The sequence below is a fragment of the Neomonachus schauinslandi genome, chromosome X (assembly GCF_002201575.2).
Source record: "Neomonachus schauinslandi chromosome X, ASM220157v2, whole genome shotgun sequence".
Lineage (NCBI taxonomy): Eukaryota > Metazoa > Chordata > Mammalia > Carnivora > Phocidae > Neomonachus > Neomonachus schauinslandi.
Genome location: NC_058419.1, coordinates 83590623 through 83613077, shown reverse-complemented (window position 1 = coordinate 83613077; position 22455 = coordinate 83590623). Strand labels below are relative to the sequence as shown.

The 22455-nt window shown below is 39.6% G+C and overlaps 1 protein-coding gene across 1 annotated transcript in view; it reads right to left on the bottom strand.

Annotated features, from left to right (window-relative positions):
- DGKK (diacylglycerol kinase kappa) overlaps positions 1-22455 on the bottom strand; it is a 148562-nt gene that overhangs the window by 100358 nt on the left and 25749 nt on the right. Inside the window, exons 2-4 of the mRNA XM_044911813.1 lie at positions 4489-4599; positions 2674-2754; positions 588-692 (exon numbers count right to left, since the gene is read on the bottom strand). Of these exons, the coding sequence (XP_044767748.1) occupies positions 588-692; positions 2674-2754; positions 4489-4599 (297 nt within the window). The remainder of the gene's footprint in view (positions 1-587; positions 693-2673; positions 2755-4488; positions 4600-22455) is intronic.

The window sequence follows — 22455 nt, the reverse complement described above, 5'->3', positions numbered from 1 at the left end:
ACTCTGCTAAGCTTTGGAGAGGACTGCTCCTTGCTCTTCCTCCTACATTTCTTTTGTGGTGGACAGTGAACAGAAAGGCAAAATGACATAGTGTCATTTAGAGTCACACAGCCTGGGTCCAAATCCTGCCTTTGCTCCTGAGTGGTTATTTCATTGCTACTGAGTAGTTGTTTCATCTTTGTTTCTTTCTTCTTTGTGAGCCTCAGTTTCGTTAGCTGTTACTATAGTCACTCAGCAGACCCAGGTCAAAACTGCTGATTGCAGATTTACTAACATAAGAACATCTAAGTTAGCTGCTCACATACATCTTGAGTGTCTCATCCATTGGGCATACAGTGACATCTACATATCAAGTGGATTGCACAGAATTATCTAAACCACATACTTACCAAGGTCAAGTTTGAGTGAATTACTTTTTTTTATAAATAGTTCTAAACAGGTTTCCTAATGATATCCATCTGTAATTCCTGACCACATGGTCTCTACTTCCATCTTATTATTTCTCTGTTTGAAAGGTGGCTTAACTATTGCAATCAATTAAATGTTTACTTCTGAAAGTTGTGTGAATTCTCTACTATTTCCCTTACCTTACGAATTTCTCCCTGTTGGACAGTTTTTATGACGTTAATCCATTCTTCCATGTCTTTCCGGTTGGGTGCAGCCAGGGTAACTTTTCGTTGTGGTGTGATCACCTAAACAAAAAGTCACATTATTAGCTGGTTCACATTCCACAACTTTGCCTCCAAATATAGCCTGTGAACTCTCCAAGGACTAGACAGGTCTACCAAGCTACTTCTTAAATGTAAGGCAGAAATTCCCAGAGCCACTTAAATGTAAGACAGAAATTCTCAAATACCTACCCAAAATAATAATGATAATAGTAATAAATAACACTTTAGTGGCATTTACCATGTGCCAGGCACTGCTCTATTACACTTTATGTATATAATTTATTTCAATCTTCATCATGACCCCATGAGATGGGCATTATTATTTTTCTCATTTCATAGTAAGGAAAGCCAAGGCAAAGGGAGTTTAATGACCTGCCCCAGGGCCACCTAGCAAGTAGAAAGCTGAGCTAGAATTAAAATCTAGATTCTTTGACTCCAGATTACATGTTCTTAAACACTAAGCCATGCACCATCTATTACTCCAGTGAGGTTGCCTGAAAATCCTACTCACTTACTGCTGCTTTGTCTACTTAAAAATGCTAAAAGGGTATATGCTTCAGCAGGGTCTGCCTCTTTCTGTTTGAGGGGAGAGTTAAAATAGTGAAGAGTCTAAAAATCCAGTTTCTTTCTTGCTTATAGTCAAGGACTACCTGAAGAGAACTTTACCATTATGTCTCTTAATCCTGGTTGGTATATGAACCCTGGCAAGAATAATGAGAAAGCCATGTTGAGGGTCTAGCAGAGGTAGGCCATGGTCAGACTTGGTCTTTTCCCAGAAGGCAGGAGGGACACAGATGGCTACAGCATCAGTGATTGCTTCAGTGGCCCTACTTGCCTTTACTACCAGCCCCCCAAATCTTGGAACTAGAGCTCACTACACCAGCAAGCAATTTCCTTCTCCTGCATGTAGCACAGCATGATTCTGTGATAGATGGGAATGGAATCTAGTGGGAATTATGATAACAGCCACACCTTTGGTCCAAACCCATTCTTGTGTGGGGCTGATCAATGGTGCCTCTGTGTTTTAATTAGGCTAAGGGGCATCCTAGTCCTTGGTATTTCTCCTCTAGAATAAAGATGAAAAACATTAGCCTATATGCTCATCACCCAAAGGCTGAGATTTTTGGGACTGGGTCAACAGAACTCTCAACCTTACCCTAGGTCAGTGTGATGTAATGAGAGAGAAAAATGATAGTAGGGTCTCCCCTCTTATATCCTACTGCTTTCCTTTCAACAGAGAATGGAATGTGGACCAGCCACAGAAGTGGGGTATTGGGCCTGTAGCTCTTTAGTCTGCTAAGTATCACCCTCCTGAAGAGGAACCCTAGTCTCCATAACCCACTATTGAGGCTGGGTGAAGACAGTTCTAGAAGGAGGTGGGTAGGAGAATTCCTGAGCCCAAGGACTTGCTATTTTTCAGTGAGCTTTGTGGTCTGGATTCACTTAAATAAGCAAAGACGTGTGACATTTCAGCAGTGCCAAACCCTTGAATCCCTTGAAAATCTTCTGCTTTCTTTGAGGTGCTCTCATCAGTAATCTCAGCATAAGGTAGTTTTCACTTTGGATTTACGTTCTCATCTACTTCATCAAAGGAGAGAGTGTCATGTAGCTTGATTATCTTGATATGTTCTACAGCATATTAGCAGTCTCTTGAAAACCTCCCAATGATAAATCTTCTAAATCAACTTCACCAGGAGGATTGATTTTTTGTAATACTCATTCTCCCCACCACCCAGAAATCAGTTCAGCTTTATATCAGGCAGGTAATAGAGAATAAGGAACATCACTTTTTCCTCTCTATCAATGGGCTGGTAGAGAATGTTTACATGAATAATCTTCAGCACTCATTTTGCATTACTACTTTACGTGGATTTCCATACACACTTTGGGATCAAAGGAGGCTTGGGAAACCTGAACTCCGGAGGCAACACATGGGTATGGCAACCCCTCTACTCAGCTAGCTCACACCCCTACCCATTCAGTCATTTCCAATATTACTTACACAAAAACTATGGCAAAGATTTCTACAGCTGCTTTCTGCTAAGGCAACCTGAGACAGATCAATTGTTTCAAAGCGTGCAAACTGGAAAGAGATAAGAGGGAGAAGGAAAAAAAAACATCTGGTTAATAATGTCAAGAGATACTAAAAGGTAAACACACACGCACATACACACACACACACGCACACACACACTAATAGACATTCTTGGCAGTCATGAGCCAATCATTTGTTTGACTTGAGTGCTGGGGTTTATTTAGCATCATGATTTTTGTTGATATATCATGTGACATACAAAAACCAAACCAAACTAAAACAAAATACAACTCTTCCTAAAACTCTTATGTGGATTTACAGGAAGGCTTAGGTGGTTCAGAAATATTCAAAACTAAGGGTTTATGCTAGAGAAGATAATGGGATATGGTCTAGCTAAGGGCCTACTGGAGCAGATAGGAGTTATTAGCTCCTATTTTATCATCTGGCAGCCTTTGACTTTGTTGCTAGTCCTATCCAGTTTGAGGCCTGTGTCTCCTTATACGTTGGCTATAATAGCTAACATCCAGCCAGCAGCAAGAAAAGCAGTACTATGAATACAGATAGGGCTGGCTTCACTGGTATGTAGCCTGTGCATTCATACAAGGCCCCATGTTCAGACGGGCCCTGCACTTGGTTTAATGCTCTGCTGTTACAATCTTGAAACTTTTAATAATTTCATCTTTGAACATGTTTTGAAAATGAAGTCCAATGGGACAATCACTCATGAACATAAGCAGAGGAGATATGCACAATCTGCATGTCCACCCCATGTCTTGTCACTCCATTTAGATTCATGATGCCCATGAGCATAGAATTCCAGGGGACCCATGATGTGTGGGAGTTCAACGAGACTCAAAGCAAGTACAAGGTAAGCATGTTACATCTATGACTGAGTAAGTAAGGGAGCTTATAGCCCTGAGAATCCACACTTTCTGTAGAAACTAGAACTTGCCTCAAACAGAGAAAAAGGCAATGGTGTTCTAAGAAATATGAACAACCAAGGCACCCTATTGTGTTCTTTCTTACTTATGTTACTTCCCTATATTAGCCAATAATTTATGCTGAAAATGGTAACACTGAAGGAAAGGGAAAGATAGGGCAGCCCATATTTCCTTTTCCTTTCAGTCAGGGTGTCAGTAGAATATATCAGTATCAAGATGTGAAATAAAAACAGTTGAGCTGGTGTTGTATACTGGTGAGAACAAAATATATATGTGTGTATGAGCTACTAAATACAAATTATATAATTTTGGTGGTTTTTCATATGAGCTAAATGCTTTTATATTTGCTTTTAAAACTGGCATTGTATAATATACAGATGAATGGCAAAAATACTAATAATTTAAAATTTTATTTTTTCTTAGAATGACATTAAACAACAAATAAAAGATGCCATGACTAATCATTGCATTATATTTTAATATCTTTAATGACATTTTTTCCTTGCTTTTTAAATAAGGGGACCTGCATTTTCATTTTGTACTGGGCACCACAAATTGTGTAGTTGGTTCTGATGTAGAAGCTCATTGAGGAATCTATAAAAGGTAAGGGAAAGAGGAAAGGGAAGGGAGAGAAAAGTGTCCCTCATTTGGCCCCAAAGGACAAGTTAAAGGAAAAACAGAAGATCTCAACTTCTACCTTGATGTTTGCCAACATGTCTTTACCTATTGGCCTATTTCCCTTCACAAACATTTCCTGGCATCCCCACCCACTCACCCAATGACAAGATTATATAGATATTCTATAGAATAAATATTCTATATATCTTATATATTTTCTTACTGCAGGATGGTGTGCAAAACAGAGCCTTTGTCCTCGAACCAGAAAATATCTAAGCTTCCATCTCTTGAAGGAATTACAGTTCTTCAGCAGAGGTCCTTCCTTCAGTATTTTCTGAAAAATAAAAGCATAATGTTGAATAATTAGATGAATTTGCAAGATCATATCACTTCTTCTCTCAGTTAAGAATATCAGGTATCTGGAAGGCTCTATCTCTGTCACATATCTGAGAAATGGCCTGAGAGGCAGACAAAAATACAAGGAAGTTAGTTCAGTCAGAAAAGGAATTGGTTACCCTTGGAAAACACATTCATGTTGATATAGGCTCTAAATTCCTTAGGATATTTGGCCCAAGAACCACGGAGAACATCTCCACTGGTGGTAGGGGATGGGGAAGAGGGACATGAACACAAAAATATAAGAACAACATTTCTAGGAGAGGATAAGTAATAGGGGAAAACGCTGAGTTCAGCAACGGCAGATATTCAGGAAAGCTCCAGGTTGTAGCTCTAGACCATTCCTATCAGTTTTAGAATGTTCCTTTTAAAATATTAAGTTGGATCACATCCATTCCTTGCTCACGAGACTCCAATAGCTTCCTAACATTTTCAGAACCAAATCCAAAGTCTTTACTATGACCTTCAAGGGATTTATTATCTGGTGAGAAAGAAAAACAAGTACCAAAAAGGAACTACCTTCTGATTATTTTCTTTATGTATCTCATAGTCTGGTCACTTTTTCACTTACTTACTGAACTGACTGACTCTAACCAAGCATAGAATCTATTTACTATTTTTACCTTGAGGAAGTTCTCAGTTACATTTATAGGATACAAACCAACATACAAGATTGCCATTTGGGAGAAATATTCACATCCACAAAGCTGGAACTAAACCCATACTGAATGGACAAAGAGCCAGGCTTAGTTTTAGTCACCAAATCAAGGCTCTACCATGAATTACATCCATAATCTAAATTAGAATTCACCACTGAGTGGTTGTGGAAGTGTTTTGTTTGGCCTACCTAGTGTTTTTCAGTTTTTAATTCTTTGATAATATTTAAAAGAAGATTTCATAGAAAAATTCAAGTTTCCTGTTTCTTAAAAAAAAAAAAAAAACAACCAACAGAAAATCTGGTAACAGTGTGAACCTATATTTTCACATGGCAACAATCTGCTGGAACAGAGTAGCAGATGCTCCCTTCAGATTGGGGTGCCTGACTCCAGCAGGCATTTGAGCTTGGGACCCTGATCTAAGCAATCCTTTGCTACTCCTGTTCTCCCAAATATACACACATCTATTACACTCTCTGTTCAATTCTCTAATCAATAAGATAGTACTTATAGAACCTCTGTATGTCAGTTGTAAAGTTGGTTCATGAGGAAAGTTTATCTGAGTCCTCTTGATAATTTATGGGAGTTTCAAGGTTATTGTAATACCCTTGAGATGCTTACAAAAGAACGGTGTGAAAGAGTCAAGACAAAGTGAACAGTAAGATCTTGTGGGAAGGGAAAAGCTGGCAGGGAGAGTGAGAAATTATATTTAAATTTTTGAAACTGAGTCATCAATGAGAAAACTCTTCTAAGCATTGCAATTACATCAGTCTTTCCTTTCTCTGGTCTGGTGGCCTACAGTATATACTCTCAATGATGGTATTTAATTTTCTCTATCCTAACTTCCTCACCTCTATGCCATATATTCTTCCACACTAAGTCTTCATGATACCCAAGCAGTCATAGTATCCCTTTCTGCTAAAGACTAAAGTTCAAAATTTTAACTGCTCCAACCATTGAAACCATGGCCATTATTTCTGCTCCTTTCTCAAGTTATTCTACTCCGTTGATTATTAAATGCTTCTCATACTGTTCTTATTTTTGTCATATACAGTGTCCCCTGTAATAGCTTATTTTACAGTTTTTGGGTGAATATTTTCCCCTTCCCTCCATTTTCAGTTTAAAGTTTCCCTTCACTTCTTTAAAGCCTCCCTTAACTTCAACATTCTTCTTACTGCTGCTGCCATACCTAGCTCTCTTCTCTTTCTGTTCCTTTCAGGCGTGGCATGATGGGATGAGGTAGTAATGAGAAATGAGGAGGGGGATTTTTTTCCTCCAGAAGATTCCCATAACTCTGGGCTTTCTGCCCTTCAGAAAATTCTCAGAGCCTGGTGATTTGAAATATTGAAATAAGTAGAATTCAGCCTCTTCTCCCCAGCTGCTTCCTTCTATCAACTCTTAGTAATGATCACTCTTTAATTCCCCTTCCTGGTACTAAAGAAATGTTCTCTTTTCTTCTCTTACCTGCACCTTGCTAATTAATGACATCCTATTATCCACCCAAGGACACAGTGAACCAATTAATTAATTAATCTATTAATCTGAGGACACAGCAAATCATCAAAGCCTTCATTTCTCATTCCATGAACCTAGCATTTGTCATAGTCAAGATAAAGGAAAAAAAGACTTTGTGGTGCATGTATCATTGAATAGAGTGCTTCATTCATATTTTCTGAGCTTCTACTATGGACTCCACCTTTGGCAGGGCCCTTTGGGGTAGCTGAAGAAATTGCAGGCACATTCCCTGCCTCAAGATGAGGATAGTGGGAGTAGAGGAGGAGGGACTGATAATTCATGTAGAGAGACACAAAGTTATGTGAGCTCAGAGAATTATTTGAAAGAGCCTTGGAGGCTTCATGCTTATTGCTCTAAATGTTTACCTTCTGATTCAAATGAGGGGTTCCACCAAGACAGTGGCTATCTTCTCACAGATCCTGTCATTGGGTACACCAGTCAAATCACAATTATCTCCTCTCTGTCCCATAATATTAAACTAGTCACTTTGAATGCACAGCTTTAAGTACAGGGTTATCTAGTCATTATCCATAGAAGGCTGGTTGGTAACAAAAGGCTCATCATGACCTAGTAGGGGAACTGGAGAGACCAAGATCAGTTGCTACTAAATTCTAGGTGATTATTATGATTGAATGCTGACCAGTGTTACCAGCTCATTCCATTTTTCAAGACAAGCTGGCAATACGAGCTAAAATCTATGTTAAGTTTTGTAATATTGAAATGTAGCAACTAACTAATTTTTTTAAAAAATTTTGAGTGCCAAACAAAACATGTATGCAGGCCAAAGTCCACCTACAGCAACCAGTCTGCAATTTCTGAACTATGACTATTGTCACTTTCTCTAGAGGACAAAGTGAATTAAGTGGTGGGTATTTCTAGTGTCAGAGGAGATTGCAGTGTGTGAATTTAGAGTCTGTGTGTAAGGATCCTGCGTATGAGATATATATTACCACGGTGGGAGCAGATAAATGTTGATGTGATTTATGTATAGTAGGTATGAAGGTTAGAAAGCCATATAAGAGTTTCTTAAGTTCTAAACACAGACTCTATATCATCAACTCTGAACTACAAATATCAAAATCTGTGTTGGAAAAAGGTAAAGTTCCTATAGTTCTTTTCCTTTTCAACTCTGTCCACCTTTGGGAGAAACTTACCTACTAACCCAATCCCCCTGTTTTTAAATAAACCACTTTTTATTTAAAACTCAATAAGCAGCCCCAATTTTAACAAGCAGAAGCTAAAAATCACTCAATCAAGGGGTTGCCTTAAGTCAATAAAATATGTGCATGCAAGCAAACCTTTACCTGCTTAAGGCCACTAAACCTAACAAGGATGTGAGACAAAAATTGGAAGACACACAAACACGCACACACACACCCTGCAAAGGGAGGCTTTGGAAGAAGAGCCCTTGTATCCCATGAGAGGATTTGCACAGTGTTTCCCAGTTCCTGGCTGCTTGCAGATAACATCATCTCAGTACCTTCCACCACAACCGTGCAGTGGTACCTCCAATTTCCAGAAGGTAAATCTGAGGCTTGGATGTTTTCTGTTACTTTGCTTGAGGAACCACAATTACAAAATGCTGGTGGGCTCTATGCTCTTTCCACTACTCTGCCCATGACAAGAAAACAGGGAGTGACTGATTAATTAGTATGCCCACCACAGAGTGAACACACTAATCTCCAAGCTTTGTCCTGAAAGACAAGACCATAGATACCTAAGATTAAAAGCTGTTCTATGAACAGCTCTGAATATTCAGTACTAAAACTGTTAATGAGCTTCCCTCTAAGAGGCAAATGGTAATCCATAGTGGGAAAGAACTCCTGTTTTTTTTTTTTTTTTTAAAGTGACTGTCCAGGATTGACTACTAGAAAAGTGATGAGAATTCACATATACACAGCACTTTCAATTGATAAAGTGCTTTTACTTTTGTTATTGAATCCTCTCAGCAGCTCTTTGAAGTAGGTATTGAAGGCATCTAACTCAATTCTGCCCTATGAAAGATAACCTGAACTTCAGTTTAAGTGGCTTGTCCATATATTTTTATTTCTAAGACATTATCGAGGTGCTTGAAATTTTTCTTCTCAAATAAAATTGTCAATGTTTGTTTTGCATTTCTGAGATTTTGCAGTGTCTTGGGGCAAAAATATTTGTCAGAAGAACGCATCTCTCATATTATTATGAAAGGTAATGAGGAATAAGATTCTATATGTGAGATTTTCTTGGTGGCCACCTTTACAGGCATACAACTATTTCATAAAATGGAACACACCCGTAATCCTTTTGGTCCAAGCTGCCACACTTCTGTGGCAACGTTTTGATGCTGTGGATAGGAAGGAGTTAGGAAGGGTCATAGGATCCTTGTACATACTGAAATGTCATGTGACACACCTGATGCTTCTTAAACCGGAACATACTGCAGGCAAGCCTCCTACTCCTTCCTGCCAGTTCTATCTGACATTAAAACCGAAACACTGCAGTGTCTACTCTTAAACTCTCAAGGTTGCCTGTTTTGTAGTAGGAGTGAGTGTGGTGTTGAGTTCAGTTACTGCAGAGATGGATCAGCTTCATTCAGATCCAAGAATGCAGGACCTACCAAAGCATAGGTAATTCAGGTTTACACAAAATGTCTTTGCCTAAACTGTAGCAGCCCTTGCAGAGGAAGCTAGAGCTTTGGAAAGCTCTGCTTCAGTTTCCTTTCGGGTCTTCTTTGATAAGCCAATCTCCATTATTCCCAGAAACTCTTGCATCCTGGCACAGATGATCTCTGTCCCTGATGCTCTACAACTCAGCATGTACAAATTAATTGCCAGTAGTGAGGGTAAGCATTTCCCTTGCCCCATATTTATTAAACATCTTCTATAAAATATCTCAACAGGGTCTATAAAGCAGCCCAATTTCCCATATATAATTAACACCTGCCTGCTGCTTAATTGAGAAAGGGCAAGTACAGCTGTGCTGTGACCTTTTCCTATGCTTCTCCCAAATCCCCAAAGCTGCGACTATCTGCTACGTCTGTTTTTCTGTGGCTCAGTGTGTTTTTGATGGGTGAGGCTTTAGGTTTTTTACTCTTTCCTAGCAAAAGGAGCTCTTATTACATAGCCAAATTGAATTCCACCCCCAACCCATCAAAGAGTAGGCAAGCATCATGACGTACCACTCACTACCTGTTATTAGCTGGCTGCTCTTCTGTTTTACTTTCTCATGCTGCTCTTGGGAGGGAGGTGGATCAAGTTGGGGGATGAGTAGGTCATCACTCTTCAAGTGAGAACTGGACTCCTACTATGAGCACAGCTGGGGAAGCCAGGTTCCTGCCTATGGCTCAGCCTAAAAACCTGGAACATCTCTTCTCTTTGTTTTGGGGGTGGAGGTGATGGGAAGAAAGCCATTTCCCAAAATGGCCTGCCAAAGTTGATTCAGAGCAACAATGTTTGATTTGGTTAAAATGCAACTCTGGGTGCTTTAGGCTTTAAACAAGGCCAGACCTGCTGTTTCACTGAAAGCTTTACATTCCCCAGGGTCCTTTTGACATGGCAGGAGTCAGACAGACTGGCTCCAGCATTTACTAGCTGTGTGACCTTGGGCAAATCACTTAACCTCTCTGAGCCTCAATTTCCTTGTCTTGTTAGATGAGGATATCTCACAGAACATTTGCCTGCCATTCTATAAGTGTGAGTCTCTTCTGGATTGTGGAGGCAGGGCCTTGTGCCACAATTTCTTTCATCCCACTACTGGGAGCTTTCCCCTTGGCACTAGCAACCCTGGCTGCTAAGGGCTGCAGCAGAAGAATGCGAAGGTAACCAATTGTCCCAGTTTCCCCAGGACTGTCAGTGTTAAACCCAGGAGAGTCATGGGAAAACCAAGATATGTTGGTCACCCTAACACTGAGGAGTCAGATCTTTCTACGGCTCAGGTCTGCAAGGACTATAGCTGCAAATCCCTCCCACTACTTCCTGTGCTAAGGAAGAACTATAGATGATCATCCATGTCCCTCTTCTCTATTAGTGAAATAAAGTTGAAAATGATGCTACATTTTTTTCTGAGTAGGTAAAAACATATCATTCAAAAGATATTTTATACACATGCACAAACATACATACATGTATTATTTTGCCTTTATGTATGCACAGTGTTTTGTTTCTCACTTTCTATGCCTAATTTATCATGGAGTCCTTTCAATATTACATACTGAGCTGCCTCATTTCTTTTTACAACTGCATAGCATTCCACTGTATGGATATAATGTGATTTACTTAAACAGTCCCCTATTGGTGGAAGTGGTTTAAAATCTTATTCTATTACAAACAACACTGCAGTGACTTTCTGTATATACATGTCATTTTGCACTGGTGTGATTACGTTGATAAGACAAATACCAAGGGTTGGTAACTTTAAAACTAGTCTACTGGGACCAAAAAGCCTAAACACATATGTCTTCTCAAATCTCTCTGCTCTCTCTCCCTTTCTTTTTTCTATTATTGGAGTTTCCTAGGAAGGGTAAGGACCACTAATTGCTTGGGGGTTGGGGAGGAGGTGAGTAATTTGGACCCAGGCTGACAAAGTGCAGAAAACAGTAACCTGGCTCTTGATAATTGCCGTGGGACCAGCAGCAACCAGGAAGGGGGACGAGCTCAGCTGAGTCCTCCCAGACCTACACAGAGATTTGAGTGCTGGTTTTGCTGCATTGAACTGTGCAGACTTGAACATGCTATTTCACTGCTATAAGGGACCAGTAACTTAGCTGTGGGTGGGGATATGAAGATGGGGTCTATATAGTTCAAAGTCTGTGCTCTTGCCACAAAACTGCCTTTTAATTTTCAGAGCTAACCTTGACCTTAGCAATGACTAATCTTCTCCCTCCTCACCCTGTTAGAAATGATGAAAATAAATCCCTAAGAAGGACTGTACTTATCCAAGTCAAACAGAAACTTAGTGGCAGGACCAGGACTGGGGCTTCAGGCCACTGTATTTTAGTGGTGTGGGGAATCTTCATTGATTCTTTAGTGGGAGTGAAGGTGCCCTATAACTACAGCCATTGAGTTTGCTCTGTATTGGAAGTGCCTCCTGGAACATGCTCATAGTTTCGGGGGCTCTAGCAGGATAGCATGGAAAGGGATGCGAGGAGACAAGCAGGAAGATAGCTTGACTCCGAGAGTTGGATCAAGAGGAAGGGTTGGGTCAGAGCTATGGAAGTTTGGGGAGAATAGTGGCTTAGGTCTTCCTCTGCAAATGCAGGGATGACTAGAGTTGTCAACTAGAGGAAAGAGGATTGTTTTTGAGCCTTGGGAGAACCAAAAGCTTAGAAGCAGGAAATCCAGTGAAAGGAATGGTGTAAGTGGGAGCTTAATGGAAGACTTCTGTTGCTACAGCACAGTTGCTAATGGTTAGAAAAGGAAGTTAAGTGGTCACACAAGGTCCTTAAATGAAAGATATCAGAGAATTTTGGACCCTGGTCTTTAAGTTAACAAAGATCACAGAGACCAGGGCACCAATTATCTAGTGTCACCAACTTATAAGGAATGACTGATTCCAACTGCCTTATTCCCCACCCTTTCACCTGACCATCAGCTACCAAAGATGGATATGTTCTTCTGTGGGAGTTTCTTCTTGGGGCACCCCCCCTGCTGCTTCCAGCTCTGGGATACCACCACCAAGCCACATGATATCCTAACCACCTCCTATGAGACCAGTGGTTCCTGTTCTGACTCTGGTGATGTCATTGAAGCAGCCAGGGCAGTGATTTCTTCTCTGAGTTTCTCTTCAACAACTCCCCTCCAAAGGAAGAGAGTTGTTTTTGGCTGACAAAGGCCTGCTATTAGCCCTTGGTTTACATGCATTATTTCATTTAATGCCCATAGTAACAGTCCTATAAGGGAGGTGGAGAAGTTGAGGTTTAGAGAGGTAAGTGACTAGTGCAAGTCATAGTAACCCGGGTCTGTCTGACTTTACTGCCTGTCCTCTCCAAATACCATGCATCTACAAGATGGTCACCATGTTCTGGCTTGGGTGTCAGGTCTAACCTGAGAATCATTTTAGTCCACTTCTTCACCCAATAGGGGCCACTATTTCACCCAATAGGAAAAGCCATGGGCTGGTAATATCTGCAGATTTCCCACTAGTTTAGCTGGAGTAGACCATGTACTGCAAATGATTCACAAATGTGGAGAAAAAAATCACAATCCTTTGGAGAGTTGCCTGAAATATCATAATTCCAAATTTTGCATATTTTTATACTTTGTAACAACATGCTATACCATACCTAGAAGTTCTTAAAGCTGGGGACTTCAGCCTTTAATGGTGTTTTAAAGTGCTTGCAACCTAGTGCCAAAGGAACCTTGCAAACATACAACTATGTAGCTTATTTGGCTACAACTCACTCAAAGAACAAAGCACTGAAGACTCAGTTGATGCTTTCTGTGCTTTGGTCTTTATTAAAAATAACTGTCTCTTTCCAATCATGGCTTCAAATGTCTCTCATAATGTGGGTGTGACAAGCCCATATCACCTAACCCATGTACTTGGGGAGTTGGGGAGATTGCGTTATTGCCAAACTGGCCCCATGCAGACAGTTATCTGAAGGCATGCACAGGACCTAAGAATATATTTACTAACGTCCTCTTGGGATGAAGTGGTTAGATAATAAAGAGGGGATGTGTGAGTTTTCATTTTTATTTTTTCTCAGCTTTATAAAGTGGTGTTGACAAAAATCATGAGGTTGGTAGACAGAAATGGATACTAGAACCAGTTGGTTCTGCTTGCTTCTTGCAGCAGTAGTGGTCTAGGGAAGATGAAATTCATTAATTCATTAGTGCTTCTGTGTGTGTGTGGGGGGAATGGGAGGCATGTGTGCATGTTAGGGTGTGTGTGTGTGTGTGTCTTGTCCACTTTGCCCCACCAGTGATAGGTGAGAACAGGAGCAAGGTCTCAGGTAAAAGGACTTCAGGGGTGGGATTGACTTCAGGGTAGGGTAAGAGACAGATCCATGGGAGACTTAAGTCAGCCCCTAAACCTACCTTAGCTGCCTCTGAGCAGAGGACTCTCTGGCCGAGCAAAATTGCCTCACCTGGAGGTAATGGTAATTTGACAGCCCACCAAACATGGAGGGAGATGGGAGGGGAGAGCTGTGATTGCAGGAGACACTAATTTGTCAAGGAAGGGATTATATTGTGGGCTTTGGTTCCAGAGGAATTACTGGCCAGGTAACAAAGCTGAAAACCTGTGCCAAAGAAGGCCACCAGGGACAAGATTCCTTAGCAGTGGTGGTGGTAGTAGTAGTAATAATAATAATAATGGTAATAATAATGTGAATTGCTAACAGTTGGTAAGCCTTTACTATGTGGGAAGCACTATAAAATCATGTTACATGGGTTATCTTATTTGATCCCAGCAACAACCCTAAAAGGTAGGCGCTGTAACAATCCTTGTTTTATATATATAGATGGAGAAACTGAGGCTTGGACAAATTTAGTAACTTCCTTAGTAAGTTAACAAATGGCACAGCTAAAATCTCTCTTGGAGTTTTACAGGACATGGAAAACCAGTTATTCCCTCAATGAAAGAAAAAAAAAAAGGTTTAAATCACAGGTCTTTTTGCAAGTTATACCCTATTCTATGTCATTTGACAAAAGGAGGCAGGATATGGGGGGAGATTTGTGGTGTGAATCACAGCTATTTGGTTTAGTTTTGGTTTTGTTTTTAATATGAAGTGCTAAAGTAATTAAGGTGATAATAATTGTTTAATTTACACAGCACTTTATCAGCTATAAAGATCTTGAAGATTCTATTTTTTTTTTAAAGATTTTATTTATTTATTTGAGAGAGAGAATGAGACAGAGAGCATGAGAGGGGGGAGGGTCAGAGGGAGAAGCAGACTCCCTGCTGAGCAGGGAGCCCGATGCGGGACTCGATCCGGGGACTCCAGGATCATGACCTGAGCCGAAGGCATCCGCTTAACCGACTGAGCCACCCAGGCGCCCAAGATTTTGAAGATTCTTATTTGGCTTTAAAGACAACCCTGGGGAGTAGGCAAGGTAGATAATACTATTGGCTTTTTTCCAAAGAACACTGTGACCCAAGGAAGTGAAGTAAGTAGCTTGCCCAAGGTCACTATGGTAGATTAGTCCTGGCCTCCTAACTTCCAGTACAAGGCTTTTTTCACTGTATCTCTACATTTTCTGTTTTTGGTGTTATTTGAAATCATTTTAATTAGTCGTCTGTATTTTCAAAGTCTAATTTCCCCTTCTCATTCCTTTCCTTCCATCCTTCAGTATAACTCTACCGTCACCTCTGGTAAAGAGGTATGGCATAATCAAGTGCACCATTAGAAGACATCTTCATGGTTAATGGGGGTAATACCATGCTGGGCCCAAAGGGAAATTTTTCTCTGACCTGAACTGCTCCTGGTAGCAATAATTAAAAAATTAACTTGGCCATACAACTACTGAACAAAAGCATTCTACAAGGATCTTACTAGAAAAGACTGAAAGCGCTGCTGTTACTGCTGCCTCCTCCTCCCAGGAACCACTTGCCATAGCCCGTTCAGATGCTTTACCCTAAGACCTACTGCTACCCTTCTCATAGTTTTGGACCTTCATTTATTTCCCTGTTGAAACACCAACCAGATCTTCATCCCTTTCCAACTTCTCCCTGCAGGCAAACATCTGGTAAAACTACTCCCCCATCTCTAGCCAGGCTATATTTAAGGGATTAAGACTACTCAACTTCTAAATGACTGCTAACTACAGTAATCAAATTCTAACACCCACTGGCCAGGGCTTAGAGCAAGGCTGACTGTTACCATCTAGATTTTGTGCTGCTCAACTCTTGATAGCTTATCCAGAAAAGTACAAATGCACAAAGGGAGAGGGAAAGAGAGAGAGAAAGGGAGATATCAGTGGTATTATAACTCAAGCTGACAGGCCTGGAAAGGGGGAGGAAGAGAGGAATAGAAAAGAAATAAGAATAAGATGACTGTGTTACATTGGAGGAGCCGCTAGGGATGGCAGCGATCATTCACAGACTTGTAGATGACAAAAGATACTTGTTTTCCCACCAATGATGCATAGGATTCCCACTGGTCTTGGAACCATCTCTCAGCCACCATTTCATTAGCTCTGAGATTGTGCCCTAATCAATGTGTGCAGCTCTCTGCTCAGAGTTGCTGGGGAGAATGCAGCACTGACTAAAATGGGAAGAGAAGGGTTATTAGTTAAGATCTGGGGGACAGCTAGACCTGAATCACACAAAAAATAAACAGTAGGCAAAATTGTCCTCTGGGAGGGTGAGGGGACTGACCTTTAATTGGAAACAGGACCTAACAAACCAGATTGCTTAAGAAAGGGAGGAGCAGGGGAAGTAGCAGGGGGGAGTCCAGTGTGAAACAGACTAATAGCAATAAACAAACACCAAAATTGATACACAGAGAAATATGGAGACAGAGCTAATCCCTCTTGCCCCTTTCATCCCTTCATACATATGATAAAAAGTACCGTACTTGTTAGACATTGGGAACGGTATGTGCTATGGTGAGCGCTGTGAATTGTGTAAGACTGTTGAATCACAGACCTGTACCTCTGAAACAAATAATACATTATATGTTAAAAAAGAAGAAGAAGAAGAAGAAGATAGCAGGAGGGGAAGAATGAAGGGGGGAAATTGGAGGGGGAGATGAACCACGAGAGACGATGGACTCTGAAAAACAAACTGAGGGTTCTAGAGGGGAGGGAGGTGGGAGGATGGGTTAGCCTGGTGATGGGTATTGAAGAGGGCATGTTCTGCATGGAGCACTGGGTGTTATACGCAAACAATGAATCATGGAACACTACATCAAAAACTAATGCTGTAATGTATGGTGATTAACATAACATAATAATTTTAAAAAGTAATGTACTTGTTAGATCTGTAGGTTGCTTTGGGTGGTATGGACATTTTAACAATATTTGCTTTCCCAGTCCATGAGCATGGAATATCATTTCCATTTGGTTGTGTTGTCTTCAATCACATCCATTAGTGTTTTATAGTTTCAGTGTACACGTCTTTTACATTTTTGGTTAAGTTTATTCCTAAGTATCTTATTACAGACACAATTCTGATATCCACACTTTTTCTGAAGTGTGCATTATGGCTTGGCATCCTGCTACTCACATTGTATACATTAGTACTAATACTCACAACAGTACTTCCAGGTAAGTATTACTGCCTTCATATTACAGATAAGGCACTGAAACTGAAAATGGTCAACCAAATTCTCCAAGGGGATGACTGTCAACCTAAATCTGTCTGATTCCAAAGCCTAGACACATTTCTACTCATTATACTATACACATTGCCTCTCTTTCCTGGAAAGTAAGGGTTGATTTGAGGTTGATTTGAGGTGAGAGAAGGGGTAGTTTCCAAAACCACAAGAAATCTGAATGATCCAGTTTGGGAGTTTTCAGAGAAACATTTGTATGTGGGAGCAATATGGGCAGCAATATGGCACCTGGGAGAGACAGTGGGCATAATGGACTCTGAATTCCAGGAGTTTGGACTCCATCAGTAACCTGCTATGTGAGCAAGTCATGTCACTTCCCCAAGCTGCCATCTCTTTGCTGGGAACTGCAGATAAAGATGATAACATTTGGCATTGTTTCACCAAGGGAAGACCAAGACATAAGAGACAAAACTATTAATATTGCTCAAGTCTGTGGCCATAAGGTAACCTCCTACCAAATTAAAGACTGCAAGGATAGCTCCTGGACTCGGGAATAGTAATTATTTCAAAACTGAGCAGGTCAGAAAGGTAAACCACAGCACAAACCTCTTGGTAAATCACAAATAAGGCTGAGTTATATCTGACCAGCACAGTGCCCAGAGTGCCACACCTACCCATAGTAGGTACTTGATGAATGTATATAAAGTGAAATTGAGTGCAGGAAAAACACACCTGGGGAGAACAATGAGAAAGCATATTCTTGAATGTTCCTATTAATTGGCTCCTAAAAGCCACTTGCTACTATAGGAAACACATGAAGTTTCTTATATTTTCAAGCATATATATTTAGGCAAAAGCCAATTAAGTATAGTAAAAAGAAGTGTAGATTTTGGAGTCAGACAAACCTGGATTTGAAACTCAGCTCCATCACTTACTAGGTGTGTGTCCTTGGGCAAGTAATTTAACTTCTAAACCTCAGCATTTTTATTTGCAAAAACACATATAATGACATTCAACTCAGTAAAGATCAAGAGAATACATGAAAGTGCTTAGTGCTATGTATAAACTCAATACTTATTTCTTTTTTCCTTCTGTGGATATGGTGGTAAAATTTTTTGATCCCTAAATTGGAACACAAGGCTTGTTAAGTGTGAGTATATATGTGGTTTCAACAGGATACTGGGGGGTTCAATTTGAAATCAGTGTTTTGCCCCAAATTTGACAGCATCATTTATATATGAATAGTCCAGACCCATTGGGTCTTTACTACCAGAGGTTAGGGTACTTTTGATTTTAAGGATCAGTCCATGAGAGCACAGACTCTCTCCCTCCCATGAATAACAGAGCAGGGATAACTGGGAAAGGAAACAAAGCCTATAAATAGAAAATCAAATTTAAGTCTGTAGAGGAATTTATGCCTGCTGTCCCCATAAAGATACTCATAGTGCTGGGACTTTTGAACTTCTCCCCCAACCCCCCAAAAAAGAAAACCTAGAACATCAGAAGGGCTTCTGATTATAGGTATGAAGACTTAAGGTAAGTTAAGAGAAATGTTCTACTCAAGTTTAGAAGAGAAACCAGTGTTGAAACAAGTGGTGATTAGAACAGCTAGGATTAGTGAACCCAAGTGTTTGTACCTTTTTAAATTTAGCACATAGACATTTCGAATCTAATCTTCTCTAATGTTTATATTGAAACAGCAAGGCAATTTTTGAAGGACCAAAAGGATGACTGAGTTGAAAACATCCTCTTCTGTTATATTCCATTAATCACAACTATGGGAAATACAGTTTCAAAGAGCTGCTATAATCTGCTATAACTAAGGCACCCCCATTTACCTGGTGGCAATCTATTCTGATAGCATATTCTAATTCCAGGCCAATTATGTAGGAAGAAATGACTAGCTTTTAGAGGTCTGATCTTGCAAACTCAAAACTAGTTATATGAAATAAAGGTAAGTATCACAAGACCATTTCCCATAGAACAAACAACTAAAAGCAGAGTGTCATCACACCAACTAGCATGACCTATGGCTTTACTGGACAGAGCCCAAAAGTCTACAGCTAGCTATGTAACAATTTCTGCCAACCTAAAGCAAAAATTCTAACCCCCTCTTATTCTATTTTGCCATTTATGTGCCTTGGGCTTTCAAGGGAAGTCTAAATGTACAGTTATACAATGAAAACTGGCAAATAAATCTCATTTTATCTGTATACCTTTCAAAAGCTTAAGCTCCTTGTTCATGGCTATATACTTGTACCTATATACTTAAGCTATCCCCTCCAAATGGCTGTTCTTACTTTTCTTAAAAGTTTCTTCTCCTCCTTTTAGCCTTGATGCAGAGGAAGGAAATGCTTGTTCTACTTAGCTCTCAATTCTACAGGAGCAACCAAAGATTTACTCTACCAACATGAGACTGGTGGAAAACTAAGAGCACTTTTAACATAGACAAGTGAGTGTAGAGTAGGCAGAGATTGTCCATGCCAATGAACACTTTCTGGTTATTGCAGAGAAATCAGCTATAAGAAACACTCTGTCTGCCTATAATCTCTGTGCTTTTCCTGATGGGCAGAATTTCCACTGTGATATTTCCAACTGATGGTCTTTTTAATTTCTCCAGGTCTTTCTCACCTGGAGGCATGGTAAGACTTTTCCAGGCTCATTATTCACTGATTTTTAAAAAAAATCACATGGTTTTTAGCCAGGAGTAGCACCTTACATAATGAAAAATAACAAGGGAAATGTAACCTGAAAACCTCATAAACCTTGAGTAAGTATGAAAGAGGACAATCTTTTTGTAGAGTATATGTAGAGTATATGCACATACCATCTCCTTATTCAAGGACTCAGAGGTGGATTGGAATGCCCTTTGGTCTATCTCAATTTCCTAATTGAATCCCACATATATAAGTCCTTCAAAATGCATGTTCAGAGGTAAAAGGACATGTTGATTGACAGCTTGAAACGAGGGTGGGTATATGGATATTTGGATGAAAGAAGGTGGTTCTGGAGTGAATGGATAGGAGAATCAAAGAGAAAAACGGTAGTTAGAGGAAAAGATGTCAGTGAAGGGTATCAGGAAGGCAGAATTCAGTGTGTAAAACCTTTTACTGTATGAGGAAAAAAACATCAAGCATACATTTTCCATGAAGCTTACAATATTTTCTACACTCTGCCTGATTTATCCTTTCAGCATCCTACAAAGGCAACGAGGATGTAGGGTATCATCTTCATAACTCATTGCTTCAATAGGTACACTTAGAGTGCTTTTCCTTCTCCAAGTTTAGGTGCGGGAAAATGTCATGTTTTCTCAATAGCATTTAAGAACGTCAAAATGTGTTACAGATTCTGTTCAGTTTATATTATTGCCACTTACATGTTTTTTTTTTTCAGAATACGTGTGTAGGTATATATTAGCTTAGATATAAACCTTTAAGTAAGTTGATATAAATAAATAAAAATTATACCATTTTCCTGGGTTAAAATGTTTTCAGGGTCTCACTAAGACAATTTAACAAAGGATCTTGAGAAACTCCATTGATAACATTCTTTTTTTTTTTTTAAGATTTTATTTATTTATTTGACAGAGACAGAGACAGCGAGAGCAGGAACACAAGCAGGGGGAGTGGGAGGGGGAGAAGCAGGCTTCCCGCTGAGCAGGGAGCCCGATGTGGGACTCGATCCCAGGACTGTGGGATCATGACCTGAGCCGAAGGCAGCCGCTTAACGACTAAGCCACCCAGGTGCCCCCATTGATAACATTCTTTATTCTCTTCTTGAGCTCTAACATCTAATGCAATCTACAACCCTAAAAAAGGCTTCTTGAGTCAAAATGCTTAATTAATTTCCTCAAGGTAAATGTCACAAGACCATCTCACCACATAATAGACAACCTAAGGCAACTAAGAGCTAAGAAACATGTGAAATATATATTTTTCAAGTCTCAAGACAGTCATTCTGCCTTAGTTGGGTACTTTGCTTGAGTCTAAGATGAGATGTCATCTATTTTCTGATTGGAATATGGAGTCACTGGGCTTATATAACCACATTTAAGTGAAAGTATAAAACGCACTCTAAAAGCCAAATATAAATATATTTGATTAGTCATGCCGCAATTGAGGACTGATTATTACAAAATCCTAAACAAACAACCCTATGAAATTTGTCGATTACAGTTTAACAGTGGGCTGTAAAACTCTGGTTTCAGCTGTGTTCAGGTACCTCCCATTTTCACCATCACATCCCTACACCAGAGAATATCTTTTTACATTATAGGCTACACTTTAAAAAATATATTGTGCTATATTTAGGCATAAAAGACAGAAAATTATTTTTTAATAGACAGGAATTATTTTTAATACACAAAATAAAGAAATTAAGTATGCCCTACATAGAAAACAAAATATACAGCATTCAAAAAATGTTACTCTTCGGTTTTTTTAGGCATTTAAAAAGTTTTTTTGAAATAATTATAGATTCATAGGAAGGTTCCAAGAAATGTACAAGGAGGTCCTGTGCACCCTTCACCCACCCTCCCCCATATTACCAGCTTGCATAACTATAGTACAATATCAAAAGCAGGAAGCTGACATTGGTACAATCCATAGAGCTTATTCGGATTTCACCAGTTACACATAAATTCAGTGTGGTGTGTGTGTGTGTGTGTGTGTGTGTGTGTGTGTCGCTCTGCAATTTTATCACAGGTGTAGCTTTGAGGAAACATCATGACAATCAAGATATTGAACTGTACCATCACTACAAGACTCCCTCATGCTACTCTCTTATAGCCACCCTGCTGCCTCTGCCCTTCCCATCCCTAACCACTGGCATCCACAAATCTGTTCTGTTTCTATAATTTGTTATTTCAGAATTGTTACATAAATGGAATTATTCAAAATGTATCCTTTTGAGATTAGTTTTTTACACTCAGGATAATCTCCTTGAGGTTCATCAAAGTTATGTTGCTGAGTAGTATTCCATGGTATGCATGTACCATGATTTGTTTAACCATTCATCCATTGAAGGACATCTGGGTAGTTTACAGTGTTTGGATATTATGAATAAAACTTCTATGAACATATATGTACACATTTCTACCTGAAAATAAATTTTTTACTTCTCTGGGAATCTGTGCTCAAGAGTACAATTGCTGGGCTGTATGGTAAATACTATTTTTAGTTTGAAAGGAAACTTCCAAACTATTTTTCAGAGTACCTGTACCATTTTACATTCCCACCAACAATATATGAATGATCTAGTGTCTTTATATCCTCTGTAGCATTTGGTGGTGTCACTACTTTTTTGTTTTAGCCATTCTAATAGACATGTAGTAACATCTCACTGTGGTCTTGATTTGCATTTCCCTAATGGCTAATGATATTGAATATTTTTTCATGTACTTATTTGCCATCTGTATATTCTCTTGGATGAA